This window comes from Lichenostomus cassidix, chromosome 1, assembly GCF_008360975.1.
Source record: "Lichenostomus cassidix isolate B80296 chromosome 1, HeHo_3.0, whole genome shotgun sequence".
Classification (NCBI taxonomy): Eukaryota; Metazoa; Chordata; class Aves; order Passeriformes; family Meliphagidae; genus Lichenostomus; species Lichenostomus cassidix.
Genome location: NC_139479.1, coordinates 14,853,073 through 14,875,199, shown reverse-complemented (window position 1 = coordinate 14,875,199; position 22,127 = coordinate 14,853,073). Strand labels below are relative to the sequence as shown.

Sequence of the window (22,127 nt, the reverse complement as noted above, 5' to 3'; positions counted from 1 at the left end):
CACCAACAATGCTGTTTGTATGCTCTGGTTTTGCTGCAGAAAAGTCACTAATTGAAAACATCACACCAGGCTTTTATCACTGGTTCAGTGAGAGGAGCTTTAATACAAAAAGCTATATAAATCCATCTACAATGAGGTGACATGCTCTAGCATATCCACTCCCAGCTCAAACCATCAGCCAGCAGAACTGTAACACATTTTAAGGTGGTAGTTTTCCCAATGCTGAAGCCAATTCAGATGGGTTTTTGCTTAGCTGGTGTTTTGTATTACATTGACAGGCATTAGTCTTGTCATAAATAATTTAAATGCATTGATACAGAGTTAAAAGCTGTTGCTATTCACTGTGCAATACACTGATGGTCAAACAAGCTACGTAATTGTGCAAAACCTGCAAGGCCACTGTACATATATACATCTAACAATTAAAGTGCTGGGAATGTATTTCATTTGCTTTTTCCCATTTTGTGTTCTTCCAAAGCATTGACCTGTGCTGAGGTCCTGCCAGATGTTTGTCGGTGGTTCAAGATTGCATTCCAGATTCTGCAGCGAAGACCACCCCTGCATGGAAATAGAGAACAGTTAGGGAAAACTCCCTCGTCTCCACTGCTTTGAAGTGAACAAGAAGAAAAACCTAGAAATCACAAGGATAGACCAGTTATGACAGTACATAGCAAACTACACTATTCTATGGGTATAGCTGAAACTTCTTCCAGGTCAGCCAGGGGTTAACAGAATGGTGATACAAGGACTCAAATCAATGGGTAGGAAAACCAAGTTCTTTTTATGCCTGTTTTCCCTGTAATTACAATATCTGAAGGGTGCAGAAACAGGTCCCAACCTTGATAAATGCCAAAACAGATGGCTTGAAGCATCCTCGGTGTAGTTGTGTCAGTTAAGATGTGGAAAACCTTTATCAGAAAATCTGAGATGAAACTGACAGCAGTTGCCTCTGAACTATCACTCACCTATTTGAATAACCAAACTTTAAAAGGTTTCTAACAAAATACATTTTGTTAAAACAATGAACTAACAAGCACTTTCTTACCGCAGCTGAAGGTACCACAAGTCATCTTTGGTGATATCATTAAGGACAGCACTTAGTGTGTAATCTTCTTCAGCAAACTGAAAGGTAAATTTATTCATAAATAAATATTCCTTATTTGAAACCAAACTGCTAATGATGACTAAAATGATGGTTTTTAAAATGGGATTTTTTTTTTTTACCCTCTTAATGGTATCCGAGTCTGCTCCTTGTTGTTTCAACCAGTTCATGAGCTCAGGGTCTGCATTCTGTGTAAAAGTTGCTGCAGACCATTGGGAGTCTTTAACAGAAAACAAACATTGAGGTTAACAGACCTCAAAACTAGGGCAAAAGTGGTTGTTTTCAGGTAACTGAAGCTTAAGCTATATGATTGTGCATCCTTTCAACTAACAAATGATCCCATATGTTTTTGTGTAACTGCAGTATCTCCTCATACCTTTGGGTTTAAGTTTTAATTGAAGCAAGTGTAATTCCTGAGTCTTCTGCTCCAAAGATTGTCGTAAGAGGGTCTGATACTCTTTCTCCTTCTGAACAAGGTTTTCCAAAAGCCTTGTAGCATGTAAGAGATCAAACAGAACCACAGTGAGAATAAATATAACTGAAAAAAATACTATAATTTTTAATGAGTACCACAGGACAGAGGCATTTGTGAGGTACTGTCGTAAGTAACATCTCTAATAGCTTAGAGATTTCATTTTGGTTGTCTGACACTCAGGGGTGCCACTTGAAGGCTTTCACCTGCAGAATTTACTAAATAGCTCATAAATTCTGTTCCTACTGTTTTGCAGCCTCCCTGGGCAGAGTTGCTGCCTTTATACTGTAATTTACTACTGCATAATGTAACACTGATGTTTTGCCAGGGACTTTCTAATCATGGATTTACATCACATCCATGAAGAAGAATGGGAACTTCAGCTGTTAGCACCCTGGCAGCAGCCTAGGCACGGAACCCACGAGAAACAGGGCAGGGCTCTGCTGAGCTCTGCTGGTGCTCTTCAGAGGGCAGCCTGTCCTGTGAGCCAGGACAGAGCTGCTCTGGCCTCTCCTTGCAGGAACAGCTTTGGGGCACTGACACTGAGGCAGAGGGCATCCAAGGAGTAGGAAGGAAACTGGCATGGTTGCACAAACCTTATTACTTTACAGTAGAAATCCAATGTGACATTCTACAATTAAAAGATTAATTACACAGAAACATAAGCTGTTTTGAAGGATGTTCAGTTGTCATACCAGTGAATTCCAGTGTTCCTGGAAGGCTTTATCACAAGGCAATAGGTGAGAATACTATGGCTAAGAATGTACCCATCAGTGTGGAAAGCAAGGTCTGAGAGCTTTTCAAAGAGTGCCTGAACATACATCTTTACAGGAGGGTTACCTTAAGCTGTCGTGTTTAAGTCTGCCCAGCTCCTGGCTGAGCTGCTGCTGAGCCTCGTGTGACACCACAGAACTGAGGGTGCTGACCCCAGATGTGATGGCAGCATCCTCAGCCCCGTTTTGTTCAGAGGGCTGGAAACTCTCCTCCACTTCATCAGCGTCCTTGTCACCACCTTCAGTTTCTGATGCTGGCTCAAAGTGAGTGTGAAGCTCTGGTAAAAGGAAAGAGGGGAAGAACAAGACTTTTTGGATAATTCTGTTTGCAGAGGTCGTGCAGTTTGTTCTTCCTTACTGTGGGTGGGGGAGGCTGTTTGCACAATGTGCTTTATTGCAATACTGAGCAGAGGGGCAGTGAAGTCTTGTGTGAGCTAGAGCACAGATTCTCTGGCACTGGTTCTAGAATGAGCAGTGCAACAGCAAAGGTAGAGCTGTAGGTCACCATTGTAGTGGGGACAAATATCATGAGATGAGTAATAAGACAGTTAATAAAATATGTTAAGGAGAAACCCTTGAAAGGTTGCTTTTTTCCTAAACAGTAAAGGAAAAAAAAAAAGTTGGTGTTTTCCCCTAATGCCTAGACCAATGAGTGTACAAAGAATTCCTCTTCTCCACGTAGTATTTCTAGCCCCAGTTCTCAGAACCTGCTGTGGGTGGCAATCCTTATTGCCAAGGAACACTTGCCATTTCTCTAGTACAAGTAAAAGCCCTGAAAAATTTGGCTGATTTGGCATTAAAAGCTGTGGCAACTTTGGACTGAAAGGGCTCACTGTCACTAAGTCTCTCAGGAAATTCCTATACTGGAAGGGGTGCTCAGCATTTAAAAGAGTTACACAATTACTTGCATATTTCCAACCTAACTCATTCCTAGACAGTTCTTAGACATTTATCCTCCTTATCCTAGTGATTTTCCCTGTTGTCCGTCTGTGGGCCAGAATCATCCTCTTCCTTGTATAAATGCACTCCCTTCTACACATCTGTTCCACAGCTCATTAATTAATAATTTTTCAGAATACATAACCAGACCTGAGCAGTGTTACCCACCCTGGATGTCATTAATATGTACAGAATATTTTTTTTTCTTACTGGAAAAACTCCAGCATGGACTGAATTTAATTTGCCTTTTTTTGTCATGGTTGGACCACACTGGGGGGGCAGAACACTGGTTATCTCCTCATTATGTGCTTTTGTACTGCAAGTACAGCATTAATCCTCCAGATCAACACTTCTTTCTGAGCAGCACTCTGACCCTGTGCCTTTGATGAGTGGCACGTGGGGTGCAGTTAATGGCATGCTGACAGATTAAACAGCTGAGCTGTTCCATTTGCTGCAACGCTTTGATATGTGAGAAACCTTTTTTTAAAAAGAGGATTATTTTCAGCTGCTTTGATTTACCTGGAATAAGAATAGTGACTGCTGCTTGGACTGCACGGCGGATGATGTTATCCATTGCAAACATCCAATGGGGTCTTATTAAGTGATTCCTTAATACTTTGTTCACCTGTAAAAGTAGCAGCAAACACCATTTGCTCACACCTTAGGAAGAAGAATCATGTTTTCCAATAGTCATAGTAAGCTTTGTAAGGTAAAACTGCATGCAGCACTAAAACCCTCCCACCTTTCAAAGTCTAAACAACAGATTTGACAGTCTTAGGCTACAGCTTTCAAACCATTTCAAACCAGACTGTGACATTCATATGTTTCTACAGTTCAAGGAGGGAGAGGAGTGAGGAACAGTGGGGAAGCTGCAAATCCCTGAGGTGAGCTCTGTCCAGGAGCAACCTGATGTAGTGGAACGTGTCCCTGCCCATGGCAGGAGGGTTGGAAATAGATGATCTTTAAGGTCTCTTCCAATCTAAACCATTCTGTGATGCTTTGAAGAATTCCTCTGCCCCTGCACCAGGAAAGGAACTCACCGCATCCTGGAATCCAAACAGCACCAGATGAATCTGATTGATGGAAGTGCTGTCAAAGTCCAAATCCATTTTCAACTTGGATATAGTAGAAGCCATCACTCTCTGCTCAGGAGAGTGTATGAAGTCCCTTAAAATCCCAATAATCTGCTTGATGTGGTCCACAGAAAGTTGCAGTTCTTCAGAGCTCTGCAGAAAAGATAATGAATGTATATCAAATAAATCCCAGAGTCATGAAATATCTATTTAGTAGCACTAATATTCTTAGGGTTACATAGTTTTGCTTATGTGTATTTCACAAGAATGCGCTGAATCACCAAACTTTTGTTTCTGCAAAGTCTTTTCCTATTAAAATCTTTTCCTATTAAAAAAAATTAAGAGTGAGTTCTGTTTTCAAAAAAAACGCTGTAAGTCTACTGCTACTGTGGCTGTCACAAAGGGAAGAGGTTCCAGATTGTATCTACACATTCCTGCAATGTAGGATTGTGCAGATTATACCTTCACAATTCCTGCAGAGGGCAGCTCTCCTCCATACAAACGGCAAAATGAGTAACTAAGAGATCAATTTTTTTTAGATGCTATCCTTTCAATAAACTGGATCTGGACTTATATCTAATCATGCAGACAGTTGATTTCCTTAGGAAAAAAATTATGTTTATATATGCATTTATCCCAAGTCAAAAAAAAGGTCTAAAATGACACTATGAGTCACCAGTGTTCATTCTATGATTTGCAGTCCATAACCCCCACAGCTAAAGCCATCCAAGTGTCTGTAAGAACAACCTGTGTAATTACAAGGTATTACATAAATTATGGAAAAGAGTTGATTACAGCATTGCTACGAAACAGCTGGAGACTGAACCAGGACTTGCTGCTACCAAATAATCCTTCATTGTGGAAAATATGTGGAGCCCTGATTATTTCTAACTCTGAATTTTAATTGTAAGGCTATCAGCTGTTTTGCAGTTTAAGCTCAGAGCAGAAATTTACCCCAGCTGCTTCTCCAGCCTGAGTTTGTGGTCTGTAGAGCCCTACAGGAGCCCCAGTGGTGCAGTTTGCCAGGGAAGGGAGCATGGGGAGCAGCAAACCCTGGGCTGTGCAGAGCTGGCCGTGGAGCAGCAGGACCTGACAGCTGAACCACGAGTGTCAACAGCTGGCTGGGGACACCACACCAAGAGTCAGCAGCCTCCCCTTCATGGGAGTGCAGTCCAGGTGAAAAACCATAGCTTTAGTAAGAATAAATTATGGGAAAGGCACATCAGAAGCAGACATTAAGCAGAAAAGGCTGTTACAGGTATGTGGCAATGTTTGGCTGTGCATTAACCAGTTTATGATTTTTTTCTTTTTCCTCTTAGCATTTTAAGATTCATGTACTGTGATCTTGGCACCTAGTTAACAGTGTCTTAACAAAAATTGTTAATCAGTTCTCTACCTTGAAAGCAGAACACACCTATTGCTATGTGGTGTTCTAGCTCCATGTCCTTAAAAGCTGAAAGAAAAGACAACATCAAAACCACCCAACCCACCAACCACAATCCCACATAAAATGCCCAAAGATCTCCCTCAAATAAAACTAAGAGCCCATTAGCAGCCAAAAGGTGGTGTTTGCTACCCATTCAGACAACAGCAAACAGCTCACACACTTAAAAGTCTCAGAGATTAAAGACATTCAAAAGGAACAATCCAAGCACCTTTATTTATTTGTTTTCAGAAAATAAATACTACTACTTGGCTTATTATTTTCCTTTTGCCACACGAAAAGGAGAGCTGCAATGAAATTACCTGTGCAATACACTCCTGCAAATTGGAAGCCACTTTATCCTGTTCTTCCTTCAGGATTTTGTACAGAATTGCTCGGCGTTCGCTGTCCTTGCGCAGCAGGAACAGTCCGGAATCCTTATCCTCCACGGAAGGCGAGGCACTCCTGTCCTCCGAGGCTGAGCCCTCGTCAGGGATGCTGTGTCAGCCACCCGGCACAGGCACAAGAGACCTCAGCATTAGCAAGGCACCAGCACTGCCAGAAGGCAGCAAGGACACTTCTAGGGTTAAAAACTCAGTTGAAACTACAGCAGTAGATTGATCAGACTGGTACATGCTAATTCTGAGACAGAAGATGGCTCAGATCCTCTGCTGGCTCAAAACCCACATGGCTGATTTCCCCCTGCTAAGAAACTGGCATTAATGTCAGTCAGTTTTGGGGAGGAAAGCTGAAACTACTCATTTTTTTTCTGGACCCATACTGTAACACACTCATTTGAAAGTATTGCTTTGTACTTTGGGAGAAGCAGAACACTATTTCTGCTTCCCCTTTCCCCATTTTTTCATGGCTACATGGAAGGGTCAATTCTTCACTTAACTCCTGAATCCATATCCATTCAGTGAATAAGACCACTGATGTTTATTCACTGGAGGAAAAAAAGTATATGAGAACATGGAAACCTTAAAGGAGAAGAACAATTATTTGTTATTAAATATAAGCAATATTTACATTAACTGGTAACCTGAATATGCAACTCACTGATTAACACACCTGCTTACCTAACCATTATGTGAAAAAATTGCCCTCAAGTAAAATAAAATGTGAATTAAATCAACATAATCCCTCAAGAGCACTGAGTGAGAAGTAAATATTTTACCTTAGTAAATGGGAAATGGGATGCTTTGTCTGAATCTCTGAAATGGATCTCTTTGGCCTTTCGAAAAACACATCATGCTGTACATCAGAGTCTGGTGAAACAGAGCCGTGCTCACTGCTGCTACTGCCAGCCTGTTCCCCATGGATTGGCAGTGGGAGGGATGTGTTACGATTATAATCTAGAACAGACATTGTAAAATGTGTGACAGAACTAGGCCAAAAAGGGCAACATGCTTTAAACAGCTGTGATCGTCTTCAGTGACATCAAGGCCTCATTTTGCAAAATGGCTGACAGAGAAGTAACCTTGTTGATAAAAAGCAGTTACACAACTCAAAATCATTGCATGCATAATCAATAAAAGGTTTTAACAAATTAACTACTAAACCCAAAGATGGCACAGCTCTTCATAGGAAATGCCATTTTGTTACCCTCTCTCACACACACACTGAGTCCTGCTTGGGGTTCGTCCCATGAAGTGGCACAAATGGATATGGGCAGTTTAAAGAGCCTGAATCAAACCAACAGGTTCATCTGCTGCTTCACCACAGCCATCTCTCTCAGCAGAGATCACTCTACTACCTGCCCTTCTCATCTCTGCCTGACTGTGTTAATGGGCATTAAACTGCCCTCTCCACACCTGAGATACCTGCCTCACTCACAGGTGCCCCTGCCCTCAGCAAGGACTCTCTCAGCACTGGCCTGAAGGAAATCTCATGTCCCTTTCAAATTCATCTTGAAAGTAAGAAAAAAAATAAAATAAAATACAAACAAAAAAACCCCAGATATTTAGAGTTTGCTGTAATCCTGATTGCCAGTTTACAGCTGTGTGACAGGAAAGGTAAAGAAGTTCTGTCAACCCAGGGTGCACATACCCATGGAACTAAAAAATGACAAAAGTTTTTGATGCTTGTCTCTACAAATGCTGTGGAGGTGAGGGAGGAAGAGAGCTAGAAGTTAAAAGTTGTTCAGAAAGCTCTGACTCCATGGCTATGACTGATGTTCAAATGGCTGAGGTTAACAGTCACAGAAATGAAACAATATATGACACCTTGTAAAAGCCAGTGCAAGGCATCTCAGGACAGAAAACTGAGAGCTGCTGTCCCAAGAGTAAGGACTAAGATTTGCTCTGGGCTGCCTTTATTATTGGAAAGAAAAAAGGGATAAGGATGGGATGGAAAGGTGAGGACAAAGCTGAAGAAATTGGAGGTGAGGGAAACAATAGAGGAAGAAGGTGGTGAACTGCTGCGGCTGGGACTGTGGTAAGTTCTGGGCCAGGACCTGCCTTGGCCATCAAACTCCCCCTGGGCATGGCTGCAGGAGCCAGCACAGCTCTCCTCAGCTCTGGCAAGGAGAAGCTCACACTCAGCTGCAGTCAGCTAGGTGCCTTTCCCTCTCCTCATCCAATGCACAGTTCTTTTCCACTTGCCCACTCTGCCTGTGTCCATGGCCAGCACTGAGCTCACTCCCTGCTGCACCAGAGATCCTCAGGCCACCCAAAGGAGCTCTGTAACCTCATCAATGAGCAGAAGTGAAGAAAGGAGGAAGGCAGGAGGAAGGAGTGGTGCACCTCTCCTGATATTTGATAAAGCCAGTTGCTCCTGAGGCTGCTAACAAGGCAAGCTCCACACTTTCTAATGCCATGCAATTTTTCCAGGGAGACATTCTCAAGAGAGAGCTGAAAGGCCACAAGGGAAGATGATTGCTGTGGGGCAGAAGGCTACAGCCTGCCAACAGCTCCTGAATGCCACTGCCCTGACTAAGCAGTAGGAACTCTCCTGTTATTCCAGTGAAACTGCAGGGACTGGAGTTCTCAGTGCCCTCAGGACAAGGGGTGATGCCCATTTTCTCACTGAAACCAATTCAGCTAGATGGTAAAAATTCCTCACTAGTTTTTATCCTTAGAATTCTCCTCTTTCAAAAGTTAGTTGTTGAGGGAGGAAAAGCTCAAAAAGGAAGCAGTTCAATTTGCACTGGGAGTGTGTGTGTGTGTGCAGACAGGGGAAAGAAACAGCAACACCAATGGCTTTCCTTGTTTTGAAACAGACAGTTCCTTCATATGATTTATTTGGCAGGTCTATATTAAGGTTCATTATCTTATCACTGAGCAAGTGGCTAATATATCTGGGAGGGAGGGAAGAAGAAACATGCTATGCAGATAAAACAAAACAACCCACTCAACAGCTACTTCAGCACCTTCGTGCCAAATTTCCATATTATGTATCAAGTTTGAAAATGCTGACCCAAACACCTACTAGACCCACATTTTCAGGTGCCAAACACCTACTCTGTGAAGCTCAGACCTCTGAAGTGTATATAATTGTGAATCTAAAATGCAGATCTGCTTTGCCAAGTCTTCGTCAAATGTCACTTTTCTAAGTTTAATATACAACAAATGAGGCATTTATTTCTGGGGAGAGGAAAAACAGGCCTGGGAGAATTCAGCAAGCAAAATACAAAATAAGCAAGACACTGTATTTTCTGGGAATTATTAAATTTAAATATGTGTAATTACAAATCACAGACATTTTCAACAGCCAAGTTCCTGCTGTTTTCCTGGCACAAGAAATGCCCTTTGTAAAAGAAAGTGCTTAATGACTCCAATCTTTTATATAACACTTAATGATGCTGTTGACTTGGATTTGGCTGATAATTCCTTACCTGAGGGCTTGAATGCAATTTTGCTTTTCTTGCCCTTGTTTACTTGCTTCAGGAAAGAATCTCTGAGCAAATCAGATGCTGTAACACGTTTACCAGGATCAGGTTCAAAACAGAGCAAAATAAAGGCCTTTGTTTCAGCAGACACTGCTTCTGGAATTTCAGGATGTATCTTAAACATCCCAACCTACAAGTAAAACACAAGTACTAATTATTTTTATGAAACAACTGCAAGGAGACCATGGGCCAAAACTCTTATAATAGGATCGTTCACACTTCTCCTGACTCTTGTGGAAAAGGAGCGATCCAGGTACCCACATAAAGCAGGGAAGTGATAAGGTTCTAATCCTGTTTTATTTCATTGCAAACATGGTGTGAATATCCATGTGATGTTACATAAATGTCAAGGTATGGATGTATCTATTAATCTGCTTTCAGGCAGTCTTGGGATCGGGGCATTATTGACACCAAGTGCTTCAAATATTCCTTCTCTTAGCAGCCACAAATCCCTCCAGCTATTGCACAGGTTTCCCAGCACCCCTGCCCAGTACTGTGTCTCTCAGTTGCTGCCTCCTCCAGCACATTTGTGCCCAAGAACAGGAATAATTTCCTCCTCTAGCACCGGCAGGCTGGGGCTGCACCTGTTCTGCTCCTGCCACTGCCAAATTTCCTTGCACAAATACGCACAGTGACCTTGCCAGACCTTGTCACCACCCCCGCTCTAGGGCCAGATGTCTTCCCTTGCCTTTCAGTGTAATTTAATTGAAAAACACATGATGTCCAAATACTTAGTAAGATCATTGTTAAACCACTCTTGAAGTAATGACTCCTTTTTTAAAATGGAGTATCTTTTAAGACTCTGTCTTTCAGTAACGAAAAATGTGCTTCTACAGATTGCTCCCCAGTGATTTTTCCAGCTCCTCACTGCCTTCTTATTCTCTGATGGAAATCTGGCAGAACTGTTTGGAAGCCAGAGCTGTATAACCTGTGTGCACTGTATGCACATGTCTGGAGAAATTATGGCTTGTAGTCTCAAAATCTTTACACAAAACACATCCTGGAGAGCAAGCACAAAGATAACGTCCACAAGGAAGATAGAAGCCCAGCAGTTAAACAAGTGCCAGCCGCTTTCAAATAATCTCATTACAGAGCTGCATTAACACACTCTGGCACCATTAGGCACTCACAATACTGGTTCAGCTTCAGTGGAGGCTGAAGCAAAAAATGCTGAGCAGTCCTACTTCTGTTTGAATGACAGTCCAGTAATAAAATGCTACTGGTGCTTTAAGGCCTTCCAAACCATGACTCTGAGAACATTCAAGACTCAGGGTCACAAACTGGCAGCACTCTGGTGCCAGGTTTAACCCATATGCACTAAACATATATCTAGGAAAATCCCAAACCAGGGACAGGAAGTTTGACAGCTTGTCTCTGATCTTATCTTAATCTCTGTTGCTCACGGGGAGTGAATTTCATCACAATCACCTGCAAATTCTGTAAGCAACCATTAGAGTACTTTGTCTTCACTGAATGTCATTTGTTTGGGCTCTTTTCACACAGACACAGATGCACACATTCTATGCCCACATAATAAATACCATAATGATAAATAACCATACAACACACACCCAGCCAGGAACTATCCAGTTCTCAGGTTATTATAGCCCCTTTTCTCCACTTTGTCCAACTCTTTGCAATTTTCTAAAGTGACTGCACAGGGAGACAGACTTTTCCTCTCCTCACCTGTCCTATACACAACAGAGCATGCATTCATGGAGGTGGGGACTTCTAAAGTTCGATATTCCAAGTTTTCCAGACTTCTGTTCTTTTTACATGCTTGCCCAGCCAGCCTGCTTCAAATCCAGTTTCCAGCTTGCTTACTTTCATTACACAGAAAAAGAAAACACAGTTTGTAATCTCTGATGCCTAGCAAGATGCAGCTCCAAACAGGTCCCAGCAGAGCCAAGGAACAGGAAAACAAAAACCAACGCCTGCCTGTAGTACAGTAACACAGTCTGCAATTAGAATGCTAAAAACTTTTCCACATCGTTGAAGAAAGAAAAGGCAAAAAATGCATTTTCAAAAATTCCAACTCAGAGACTTCAGAGCAGAGCTCTGTAGCCTAGAAGTGCTTCTCAGGAGCAGGTAGGACAAGCACCATCCTGCCAGAGCTCACCTCATGAACCTGCACAGAGCTCACTGAGCCCCCAGAACTGAACCAGCACTTCCTGGGCATTCAACAAACTGTGCTGAAAAATAGGATGTGTAACTCACTGAACACTTCAACTACATGCCAGATACATAAGATGAAAAGGCATCTGCCAACAGAATTGTATCTGACATTTACAGCGATGTGGAAAAAAGCTTCTTTCCATGGCTCCCTCAGGAAAGCTTTAGTGAGTCAAACCACATTCACCCAGGCAGCTTCTTTTGAGGTATGTCACACGTTGAGAGCACCAAGGTGACATATATACCACTGAAATAACTGCATCAAAACCCATAACCACCCCTTTCTTTGCCTTTTAGCTGTGGCGCATGGGACAACTCACAGGTCTAGTGTGATGTCTGGCATTACATGTCATGCTGAACTGCAAGACAGATGTCTATACCTATTGATAAAGATCTGATTTTGCCACCATGGCTCCATTAATGATGATACTAATGCTCACGTAGTGGCTTTCAACAGGATGCATGAAAAAATTACAATATTGGTAATTTAAAACAGTTTGCTGGGTTATGGATATTTCCCCCACTATAAGAATAAGAATTCTGAAGCATAAGTGAAAACTTCAGTGCTTTACTAAAGGTCTACTGCAAGCCAATGGAAGAATCAAAAATTTGTAGTCTGCATATCTGATACATAATCACATCACAGCTGCTCCACTCCTGTTAATTATAGAGTTAGAACAAGTAATTTTTTTTTAACTTGTATTATCAAAACTATCTGAAGAATTCTCAAGTGTTAATTTGTGCATTTGAAAACAGATGCAGTAAGAGAAACAAAGTACTAGAGACAACAGCTTATTGAGAAGGTAGCTCTGACCTGAAGGATTTGGAATGTAAAATATAGAGAATTTAGTACATACTGGAAATTCTGGAATTCCCTTGGCCCTTTCCAACATGTTGCAGAGACCAGGCCTTTGAAAGAAAGGTTTTCCTTTGGGAAGGAAGCTTGAAAAAATGACTTGTTTGTCATTACTGGGGAGACAGGTTACAAGAAGGAAATCATAAACCAAGGGCAGGAGATGAAAAAAGACAGCAGAGAATATTAGTTTTCATAAGTCTTCACTCATTTTTCAGATTGCTGCTCTGAGTCAGGACCTATTTCCAGCACCAAAAAAACTGATTACCCCCTGCAGCAACACAGCTTAGAGAAGAGAAGGATCTTTCAGTTAGAGTTAGAAACACAGGTCAGACCATGGCTTTGTGCAAAACAACCCATGTGACCCAATGTTACTACCAATTCATATGATAAAATTAAGCTATATTTGAAAATTCATCAACTCTGAAGCAAAAAAAGCTGTATTTACCTTAAACATTGCAGCTTGAGGCTCCCCTAGTTCATGAAATGGAGGTTTGCCTGTTGCCATCTCGATAATGGTACAGCCCAGTGACCAGATGTCAGCTGGAGCACCATATCCTCGTGGTCCTTTATCGATGATTTCTGGAGCCATGTACTGCAAGGTTCCTGGTCAGGACAAAAACAGTAGTCAAGTGTATGGTCTTCATACTTATTAAAGAGGATTAACACAACACTCAGCAAGCCAAAAACTGTCAAATGCAACCTGTATGGCCAAAATACTCAATTTTCCATATCAGCACTGAAAACTAGACACAAATTTATGTTTTAACATCTTTTTCATAAACTTTTTGCCCCTACTTTCTAACACAAGGTTTCAAACTGCTGAAAGTCTACTCACCACATAATCCAATAGCTTCCTCAGGAAAAAAAAATTGGATCAACAATGTTTGCAGACACCAACTTTTAAAAATTATGCATATAAGAGATGACAAAATCTGAGAAGTGACAGATAGTCTTCATGAGAATAATTTTCTTATTCTACCCCAATAATGAGAACACTAGTGACAAGGAATTTCAAACAGTTTGAAAGAAAGCTATTTTTGTAAATACAGGGCAATAAATAAGGCAATCCATTATAATTTGTGTAGAATTCCAGGATGTCTTGGATGTGCTTGGCATTTCTGACATCCAAGGTTAGCAAAAAACAAAATCACAAACAAAACCCAAACAAAACCCCCCAACCAAACAAAACAGCAAACCAACCTGTTAGAATTTCTAAAGCTACATATATTGACAAAATAAGATCCTCCCTATAGATAATCTGAGTGTAATAGTAGTAATAACACTGATAAAGAACAGTACAGTAAAAAATTAAATAAAACATCAATTTGGTATCACTGTTATTGAACCACTCAGTAACACAGCTAATGAGGTCTTTACAGGAAGAGTCCACACCACCACCACCACCACCACCAACCTCTTGATGTTTGAGTGTTTTGAACACTACAGTACTTCCCCCCCTGAATTTCTACCAGCTGTGTTATGACATCTTTAAAATTAAATTATTTTTCTTCTTAAGAATGCAATAAAACTACACTGTGGTAGAGCTGTGAGCTACTAAGTAATGGACATGTGGTGAAGATAAAAGGATATATTATGTTCATTGAATGTGACTGCTGCAGAATGAAAGTTCAAGCCACAGCTTTGCCCTCAGGCTGTGTGTCTTGAATGGAGGGACATAATGTTTAAACCAAGAGAAATCTGATTCTTCAAACCATGTGATTTTATTATATAATGCCTAAAATCTAGGGTTTGTGTACCAAGTTACAGAACAAAAAAAATTGCTAAAGACCTTTTAAGGCCTTCTGGGGTATAGCTACCTGCTTACTGATTTTAAATCCAAAATGATAACTTAAAATATTCATTCACCTGTCAAATTACATGTCAAAGGCACAAACAAGGCTGGAAACTTGCAAGAGAACAAAGAAGGGCATAAAGAAAGAGTTAACTCCTTTTATTACAGTATGGTGACTTCTTAAGATACCATTTTTCCATGTACTGACAATCAGCAGCTAAAACTCACTAAGGAGTATGTAAAATACAGGCAAAACCAGAATGATTTTCCCTTAGTACCTGCTCCAACCCTAACAGCAATCAGCCACAATAGTGGCTTCCTGGGCCAAAATTAAATTTTGGACAGACTTTCAAAAGCTACAAAAGTGTTTTTCACCATGATTTAACTATTACCTTATGGAACCCCTTTATACACTTAGAAGTTCACAGAATATCCTGCAGAAATGAGCAGCACAGTACATCACAGCATGTGGTAGTGCAGCTCTTTTCCATGGAATATAACTGCATTGAACCAGCCTAACAAAAATGGCAAAAAAGCAGGCAAAACCTGAAAATACTGTTTTCCAGAGAGAAAAGACCTGTACATATCTCAGAATTATCAATCCAGTTGCAAACAAGATGGCTGATAAGAAAATTATTTATTGAATCATGTATTTGGAAAAAAATAGTGAACCTCCTTAAAGGAAAGCTTCAGAAGGCAGCATTTAGCCAGCTCTCTGTCACATGTGTATCTATCTGTTGTGGCATCTGTAAAATTAAGAGATTTCTTCTTCTAGATGTTATAAGAATGAAGAGCTACATGTTTTATTTGAAATTCCAAACATGAAAAATATTTTCTCTTCCTTTTAAAGAACTCCTAACTTTATTTGATTCTAACTACTGTGCTTATAGCTTTGAAGGAAATGTATTTGTTTAAAATGCCTGCACCTGATGGGATGTTGACCTCATGAGATCCTGATATCATATGCTGATTCTGCATATTCAGATCATGATGTAATATGGGGCTATTTTCCAATTCACAAGCTTAGCTAATAATGAGTAAAAAGACCTGAGAAAGGTAAGTTACTTCAGAATCTTAATTTTATTCTCATGGCTTCCTTTGTAAGAAAGCTGGAGAAACTGCAGACTCACCACCAGATAGGTAAAGGAAAGTCTTGATTATCATTTAAGTGAAGGTTGTTGTTTTCTGTCTTCCTCACATGACTGATACCTTTGTCTGTGTACCATTTACTTAAACTGCAGGCAAGTAAGAGGCTTGCAGTATTTGCGAACGCCATATAACAAGCAAAACCAGCATGTTACCTACATCCACTGATCACAGAACTGAGAAACTAAGTGACCATGTATTCATTTTTTTATGTGGCGTTTCCCTTTTTGCTTAGCAATTTTTCTTTTCCCTGAATATTACAAGTCTTTACAACCTTGTTGTATTGAAAGCTTTTCTGTAACACATCAGCCTCAAATTTTCATATAAACTGTTCTTTTTACTGTTGTTAGTCAGTTGTTTAGGTTTTATAATTAATACCCCAAAACTGAAAGGGTTCATATCTTTGAGTTTGGTTTTCTACACTTTTAAACATATCTAGAAAGTGTGCATGTGTAAGTTACTAATATCAAGATTGTTAAATGAAAAGGTTGCTGTATTCAAGTGTTGCCAGATGTAATTGCAACAAATTGAGTGCTACTTAATGAACCCTTAGAAAAAAAACTTTTACCCCGAAAAAGTAAAATGGAAGAGACTTACATTAAAAAAAAAACAAAGTAAAGAAAGCTATCAAGCCTATGTTCATGGTAATCACACACCCATTTACTCTTCCCTGAAAACAGAGACCCAATAGTGTTTTCATCACAAGCCCAAAGAGTCTCTTGGCTCAAATGCTAAGTCTAATATGAAAACCCTTATAAACTCTGCTAGATTAATCTTACCTGTAAATGTTTCAGTGCATGGATTGATTCCTGCCAGCCGTTTGGAAGTACCAAAATCTGATATCTTAACCACTCCACTGTAGGTGTTCACCAAAACATTGTCCCCCTGTGGTTGGATATGAGAAGGAAGGAGGGGAGGGAAGGAGGGAGGGAGGCAGCAAACAGGGAGGGGAGACAGATGAATGCAGATTCTCAATCTCAATACTCATTCAAGTTTGCACTTTGTAATACACCTTTCTACAAATGAATATTCCAGGAGCACCAGGAAAAGCAGTTGGTTAATGCTTTCCTTTTGTTTTCAGCTTCCATGAAATCCTATTAAAATTCTACTTCAGATTAGGGCAAAACTAACTGAAGTAAATAAGATAAAAAGCAAATCAAACAAGACACACTGAAGGAAAAGTTACCTTTATATCTCTGTGTACAATCTGGTTCTCATGGAGATACTTAAGGCCTTCCAGAATCTGCTTGGTGTAAAATTTAATTGTAGGTTCTTTCATTGGGCCCCACTTGGATCTTAAGAGAGCTGAGAGGCTGCCTACAGGAGTTCAAGAAGAAAGTGTATCAAGACAGAGAAATGCCCAAATGAACATGAAACAGTTAAGTCTGGATGAAGCCTTTGCACAACATCCTAATACAAGACAAAAGCAGTACCTATAATCAGGCCAAATTCTGGCTAGATCACCCAAAGCAAATAATTTGCTGCTGCTCTGGACTGGTTTCTTAGTTGCCAGGTCAGGTTTTACTTCCATGACAAGAATAAATGTTATGGAAGGGCTGGATCCATACCCCTCACTTCACTGTTGAGACTACCACGAAACAAGGACTAAAAGTAACACCATACCATGTTGTACACTGTACTTTGTGAACCACAGGTATGGGCAAAGAGAAGCTGATTTTATTGAAGCAGGGAGGGTAGAAGAAAAAACAGAAAGAGCCTTTTCCTTGCAAATGTGGGATTAAATTCTGGAAATATTCTCTTGAAAAGACCCCTCTGAATGCATGTTCAGAGTAGGAGATAGGCTATCCACACATCCCCAGTTCTAAAAAACTAATCTTTAAATAACACAAATATTTAAATGATGAGGCAAAATAAAGAACAAAATAAACTAACTACAGTAGGTCTACTTAAGGCCAGAAAAATTCAGCTAAGGGAACTTTCAATCCATACCAACAGCTTTCTAAAGTGAAATTTCCTCAGAGAATCTTGCACAAACTGAACAGCTGGTTCCTTTTTAAGACAGGCTATGGAGTTTAACATCTCTGAATTGGTTCAGTAATATCTTGCCATTGGCAACTAATCACAGCACACTTTACTGTGCATATGTGAACAGAAAATAACACCAGCTGACACTGCTAACAAGTGTGGGAAAACAACTGGAAGTGTTGCTATAACTTCATCACATCTGCATGCATCATGCAGGTCAAAGTGTCTTAGCTTTCAGTTGGGAAGGTCACAAGGATTCAAAAACTAAATAATTTCCTGACATCCCTAAATGCCCTCAATGTATTTAATTACACTTTGGATGTTTGTGTCTGGAACTTTCTAAGAAAATCTGACCTTCCCCCCACCCCCTGCCCTGTTATTCTTATTTCTGTTTTTATTTTGCAAATTAAATTCATGCAAAATTTAACACTTATTCTGACACATTCTTGCCACTGTGAGTGAATATCAAGAGGGAGATGGAAACCATGTAGAGAGGTTACACAGGGATTTCACATCTTCTTCCTCCAGCTGAAGAGAAGGCTGGAGGAGTAAAACTGCAAATTAAGAGCAAGGAACACATCTCATTTTTATCTCTAATCTACCTAGGAAACAATAGTGCTTTGTATATAGGAGTTATAAAACAGAACTTAATTGCTCTATCAGTGTTATTGCTCAAAGAGAAACTTACACTGAAAGCTCCAGTCACCATTCAGACACTTGAGCTAAATGAACTACACAGCTCTAACTCCACTATTTTATAACAAGTGAGTATTTGAAACCAAATACTTTTAATGACTTCTCTCTAGGTTTAGAATTACAGAAAGTGGAGAGGATACTGGGATCTATACTCTTCAAATTTACTCTTTCTATCAGAAAAATTACTTATACAGTTAACATCCCAGCAGAAAAGCCATATACAGTGCACAAAACCATTAAGTGCTTATCTATTGACTTCCAGTAGATTTGGAGTCCCAAATGCTTTTCCTTTGGCAGACCAAACTCAGCATGATACAAACCTCCTGGCACCTGCTCCATAAAAATCTTGATGTATCCATTTTCTGAAACAGATCCAAGATACTGGACAATGTTGCGATGCTTTAAATATTTGTGCAGGGCTATCTCTTCGTGAAGAGGTTGAGAATACCTATTAAAAAAACAACCAAGGAGTATTTAATCATGCAGGAAAAGGTTCTAGGCTATGCTTAAATGCTAGTTTGACAACAGAATGGATTTTAGGGATACCAATCCAATTCTCAGCAAATATCTCATCCCTGACCTTCAAAAGGCAGCATGATTCACTGCCATTTCAGAAAAAGTACAGAGAAAGGTCTCAAGAGGAACCCTGGTGGAGAAACATACCCTCCAAGAATTTATACTTGTGTGTCTTCTGTATCAATACATAGCACTGTCTTTGACTCCAGAGCTCCTCTCCTGATTTTCACCCTCCCCAAAGCGAATACAAATGAGATACAACTGCAACTTGAAACCAAAAACACGTCTTCTTCTAGAATTTATGACATACATGCAGATTATTAAACTGTAATATTTATGTCATATAACATATGTTTTCCCCCAAAATACAAAGTCTTTATTCTCAAAAAGGTACTGTTCAATACTAGGAGGAAATAATAATTGAATTTCAGTATATTGGGATTTTATAAACTAACCACACAGAAACACATGCTAAGAAAGAGCCAAGTTTTCAGAAACAACTGCATACACAACAATGAACTAGGTCTTACCTGCTGTCTCTCTCAGGTATTTCTTTGATGGCTATTCGGACTTGGTTGCTAATGTCTCTTCCAGCATAAACTATTCCATAAGTACCTTTCCCTAGAACTACCCTGTCACCATTCTCATCATAATCATATTCATACTGCAAGCAGAAAAGATAAACAAAGCAGGACAGAAATTGTTATCACTAACATTTGACATTACAGGGAGCCTTAAACACAGTTATGTACTTAGTACAGGATGTTGAAAGAGCACTTTTGCAAAGAGTTAAGAAAGGTATTGGACAGTTTATAGTCTCAGATATTATCAGGAGTACACAGACCTCCCCTAGTATCTTCCCACATCCAAGAGGATGCCCATATGGGAAAACTGCAGGGTATTGTTTGGGGCTTCATGTGAATTCTCTATTAAAAAAGCAAACAACAAACCTTATTACAAAGGCCATAACCACTGACTTTTCTGTCAATGGCCCTTTTTTTCTGCTTTGTCCAATATAACTCCCTGATACAGAATGCAGACTTGGGATCTATTTCTTTGAAGTGTCTTCCCAGTTCACACTGCAGCTCTGCTGCTGCGCTGTCCATGTGTCACTGACACTCCCCCCTTCACCTCAGCAGAGATGGCAAGTTTCATGCTGCTGTGTGGAATGTGCTAAAGCAAAGCTGTCTGCCGTTTATCCTAACAGCATATTCTGCTCAGTGGAAGTGAACTGGAGCGAGCACAGCTTTAGCACAGTTTCATTTACCGCATTTCAGCACTTCGCGGTTCACAACATAATCTCGTTACACGATAGGCATAACTGACCCAAAACGCCATATGCAAAACTTGTCAGGTTCTTTGGTGGGAGCATATCCAGCTTTCACAGCTATCATATGACATAAAACTGTGCAGAAAAAAGACAGCAGTCACATTGCAGAATTTAGGATTGACAGCAACCCCATCTGCAAGAGACTGGTCCTAAGCCAACCCTTTAATTACTGTAGAGAAACCTATATTCTCACAAGATACATGAAAATGGTTGGGATTTAGAGTTCAGTGCTAATTAGGAGACAGTTCAATGGGCTTTTATGTACTTGATGCCACTTTACATTTGCCTCTTCTCATCCCAACAGCTACAAATGTTGAATAAACCCCTGCTGGTTGCCAGAAGTCTGAATAAGTGATCCACTGGCTGTGAAATCCAGCCATTAGGTGTAAGTAAACAAGTGCTCATATCTGACCTTCTGAAGGGCAGAGTGTTCTCTAGGATACCCTATTTGGGGTACAGCAGGTACTCTTAAAGTGATAGGAACTTCTTCATATCAATATACAGAAGTGAATACCTTAAGGCAGAAAAAACTGCAACATTCACACTCCTTCAAAATACTTGCTAGTTGTAAAATTAGGCTGCAGTTCATACACAAAATATACTAACCCTTGTGACAACATTCTCATAAGAATTCTCACTGAAATCAAATTTCCTTCCCCCAGACTATGCATGAGGTTATTTCTTCCTCTTCCCCAAATATAAAGTTGGTTTATCAACAGTAAAAACTGCTTTCTCTGTAGTAGTCAAGCCCATCAAGACCACACAAAGCTGCATTTTCCTTGTTGTCTCATCTTAAATGTAAGATCTCAAGCTGCAGAAAGGCATAAAGTGTCTTCGTTCATTTATACACTAAACTAATTAATTCTCCCCTTCAGAAATCCTAATTTCTGTTTTAGTGTCCTGACCTAAGACAGCAAGTACAAGGTGACAATTGTGAAAACTTCAAGAGAGGTAGAATGATATAGTTTAAAGATTAAAAATTAATTTCTGTAGTCACATCTCCATGCGTCATTCATTCCTGCAGGACTGTTTTGTGCTATGCATTGTCAAGTGATTTTTCAGTTTAGTTTTTAAAAGGCTCAAGCCATGGTGAGCTCACATCCTCTGAGACTGTTATAGAGCTGAACAGACTGTGTCGTGTGGAGATTGTCCTGCTATTAGCTGAGTACATATGTATGCAATATAAAACCTGCAGCTAGAGATGATGCCCTGTCTTTACCAAGGCAGAGCCCTGAAGATGAGTCAAGACCACAGATGTATGTATTAAACCTGGCTTAAGACATGTGTATTTGTCCCTTTCACTTGAGGAAGGAATTCTGTGGCCAAAGAAACAAACTTCAGTGTAAAAAACTTACCTTTCCTGCTATATGCAACTACATTCAACAGTACAGCAGAGAGTTTTATACTTTCTTTTTTCTCTCCTGAAGCCTCAATTCCTACAAAAGGCTCACTACCATGAAGAGCTGCTCTGAATCATAAGCCTAAGAGAATTGCTGGAATGAGACAATCAGAAAGATGCTCAGATCCCAAAACCCAGGAGGGTTTTCATGCTTATTAATCAGATTGACTAAATTTTCTTGACCAGAAATAAAACTTACAACCTATTTTCTATGGTGGCTTTTCAGATTTTAAAACAAATAAAAAATGCACAGGGTATGTATTTAATGCTACAAATGTGGCCTTCTGCTATGAGTCACTTTGTTTTATGAAGACATGGATTCACCTATCCCAACCTGAGGCCACATAAAATGTGAATAACCCTTTCCAAGTCGTTTGTTTTTCCTCTTTTCCTCTCTGTACTAATTATAAAGAAAGCCTAAAGCTACTGGATTCCTAATATGGATGTTACAGTGATAAGAAAAAAGCACAGTGTATTAACCTGATCCTAAATACCTGCAATATCTCTGGGACAGAAGCCTGTCAAATTCAATCACCTGGAGTATTAATGGTATCAGGTAACAG

General features: G+C 40.1%; 1 protein-coding gene across 4 annotated transcripts in view; it reads right to left on the bottom strand.

Moving 5' to 3' along the window:
- Positions 1–83: 83 nt before the first annotated feature.
- Positions 84–22,127, bottom strand: part of MAP3K15 (mitogen-activated protein kinase kinase kinase 15) — an 82,556-nt gene continuing 60,512 nt past the window's right edge. For all 4 annotated transcript variants that reach the window (XM_085051037.1, XM_085051045.1, XM_085051054.1 and 1 more), the window contains 15 exons: positions 19,366–19,499; positions 18,640–18,767; positions 16,824–16,954; positions 16,417–16,522; positions 13,145–13,302; positions 9,618–9,801; positions 6,960–7,137; positions 6,106–6,280; positions 4,327–4,512; positions 3,806–3,911; positions 2,415–2,625; positions 1,479–1,591; positions 1,225–1,322; positions 1,046–1,122; positions 84–558 (listed from right to left, as the gene is read on the bottom strand). In XM_085051037.1, the coding sequence (XP_084907163.1) occupies positions 444–558; positions 1,046–1,122; positions 1,225–1,322; positions 1,479–1,591; positions 2,415–2,625; positions 3,806–3,911; positions 4,327–4,512; positions 6,106–6,280; positions 6,960–7,137; positions 9,618–9,801; positions 13,145–13,302; positions 16,417–16,522; positions 16,824–16,954; positions 18,640–18,767; positions 19,366–19,499 (2,100 nt within the window). In that variant the 3' untranslated portion in view covers positions 84–443. The remainder of the gene's footprint in view (positions 559–1,045; positions 1,123–1,224; positions 1,323–1,478; positions 1,592–2,414; positions 2,626–3,805; positions 3,912–4,326; positions 4,513–6,105; positions 6,281–6,959; positions 7,138–9,617; positions 9,802–13,144; positions 13,303–16,416; positions 16,523–16,823; positions 16,955–18,639; positions 18,768–19,365; positions 19,500–22,127) is intronic.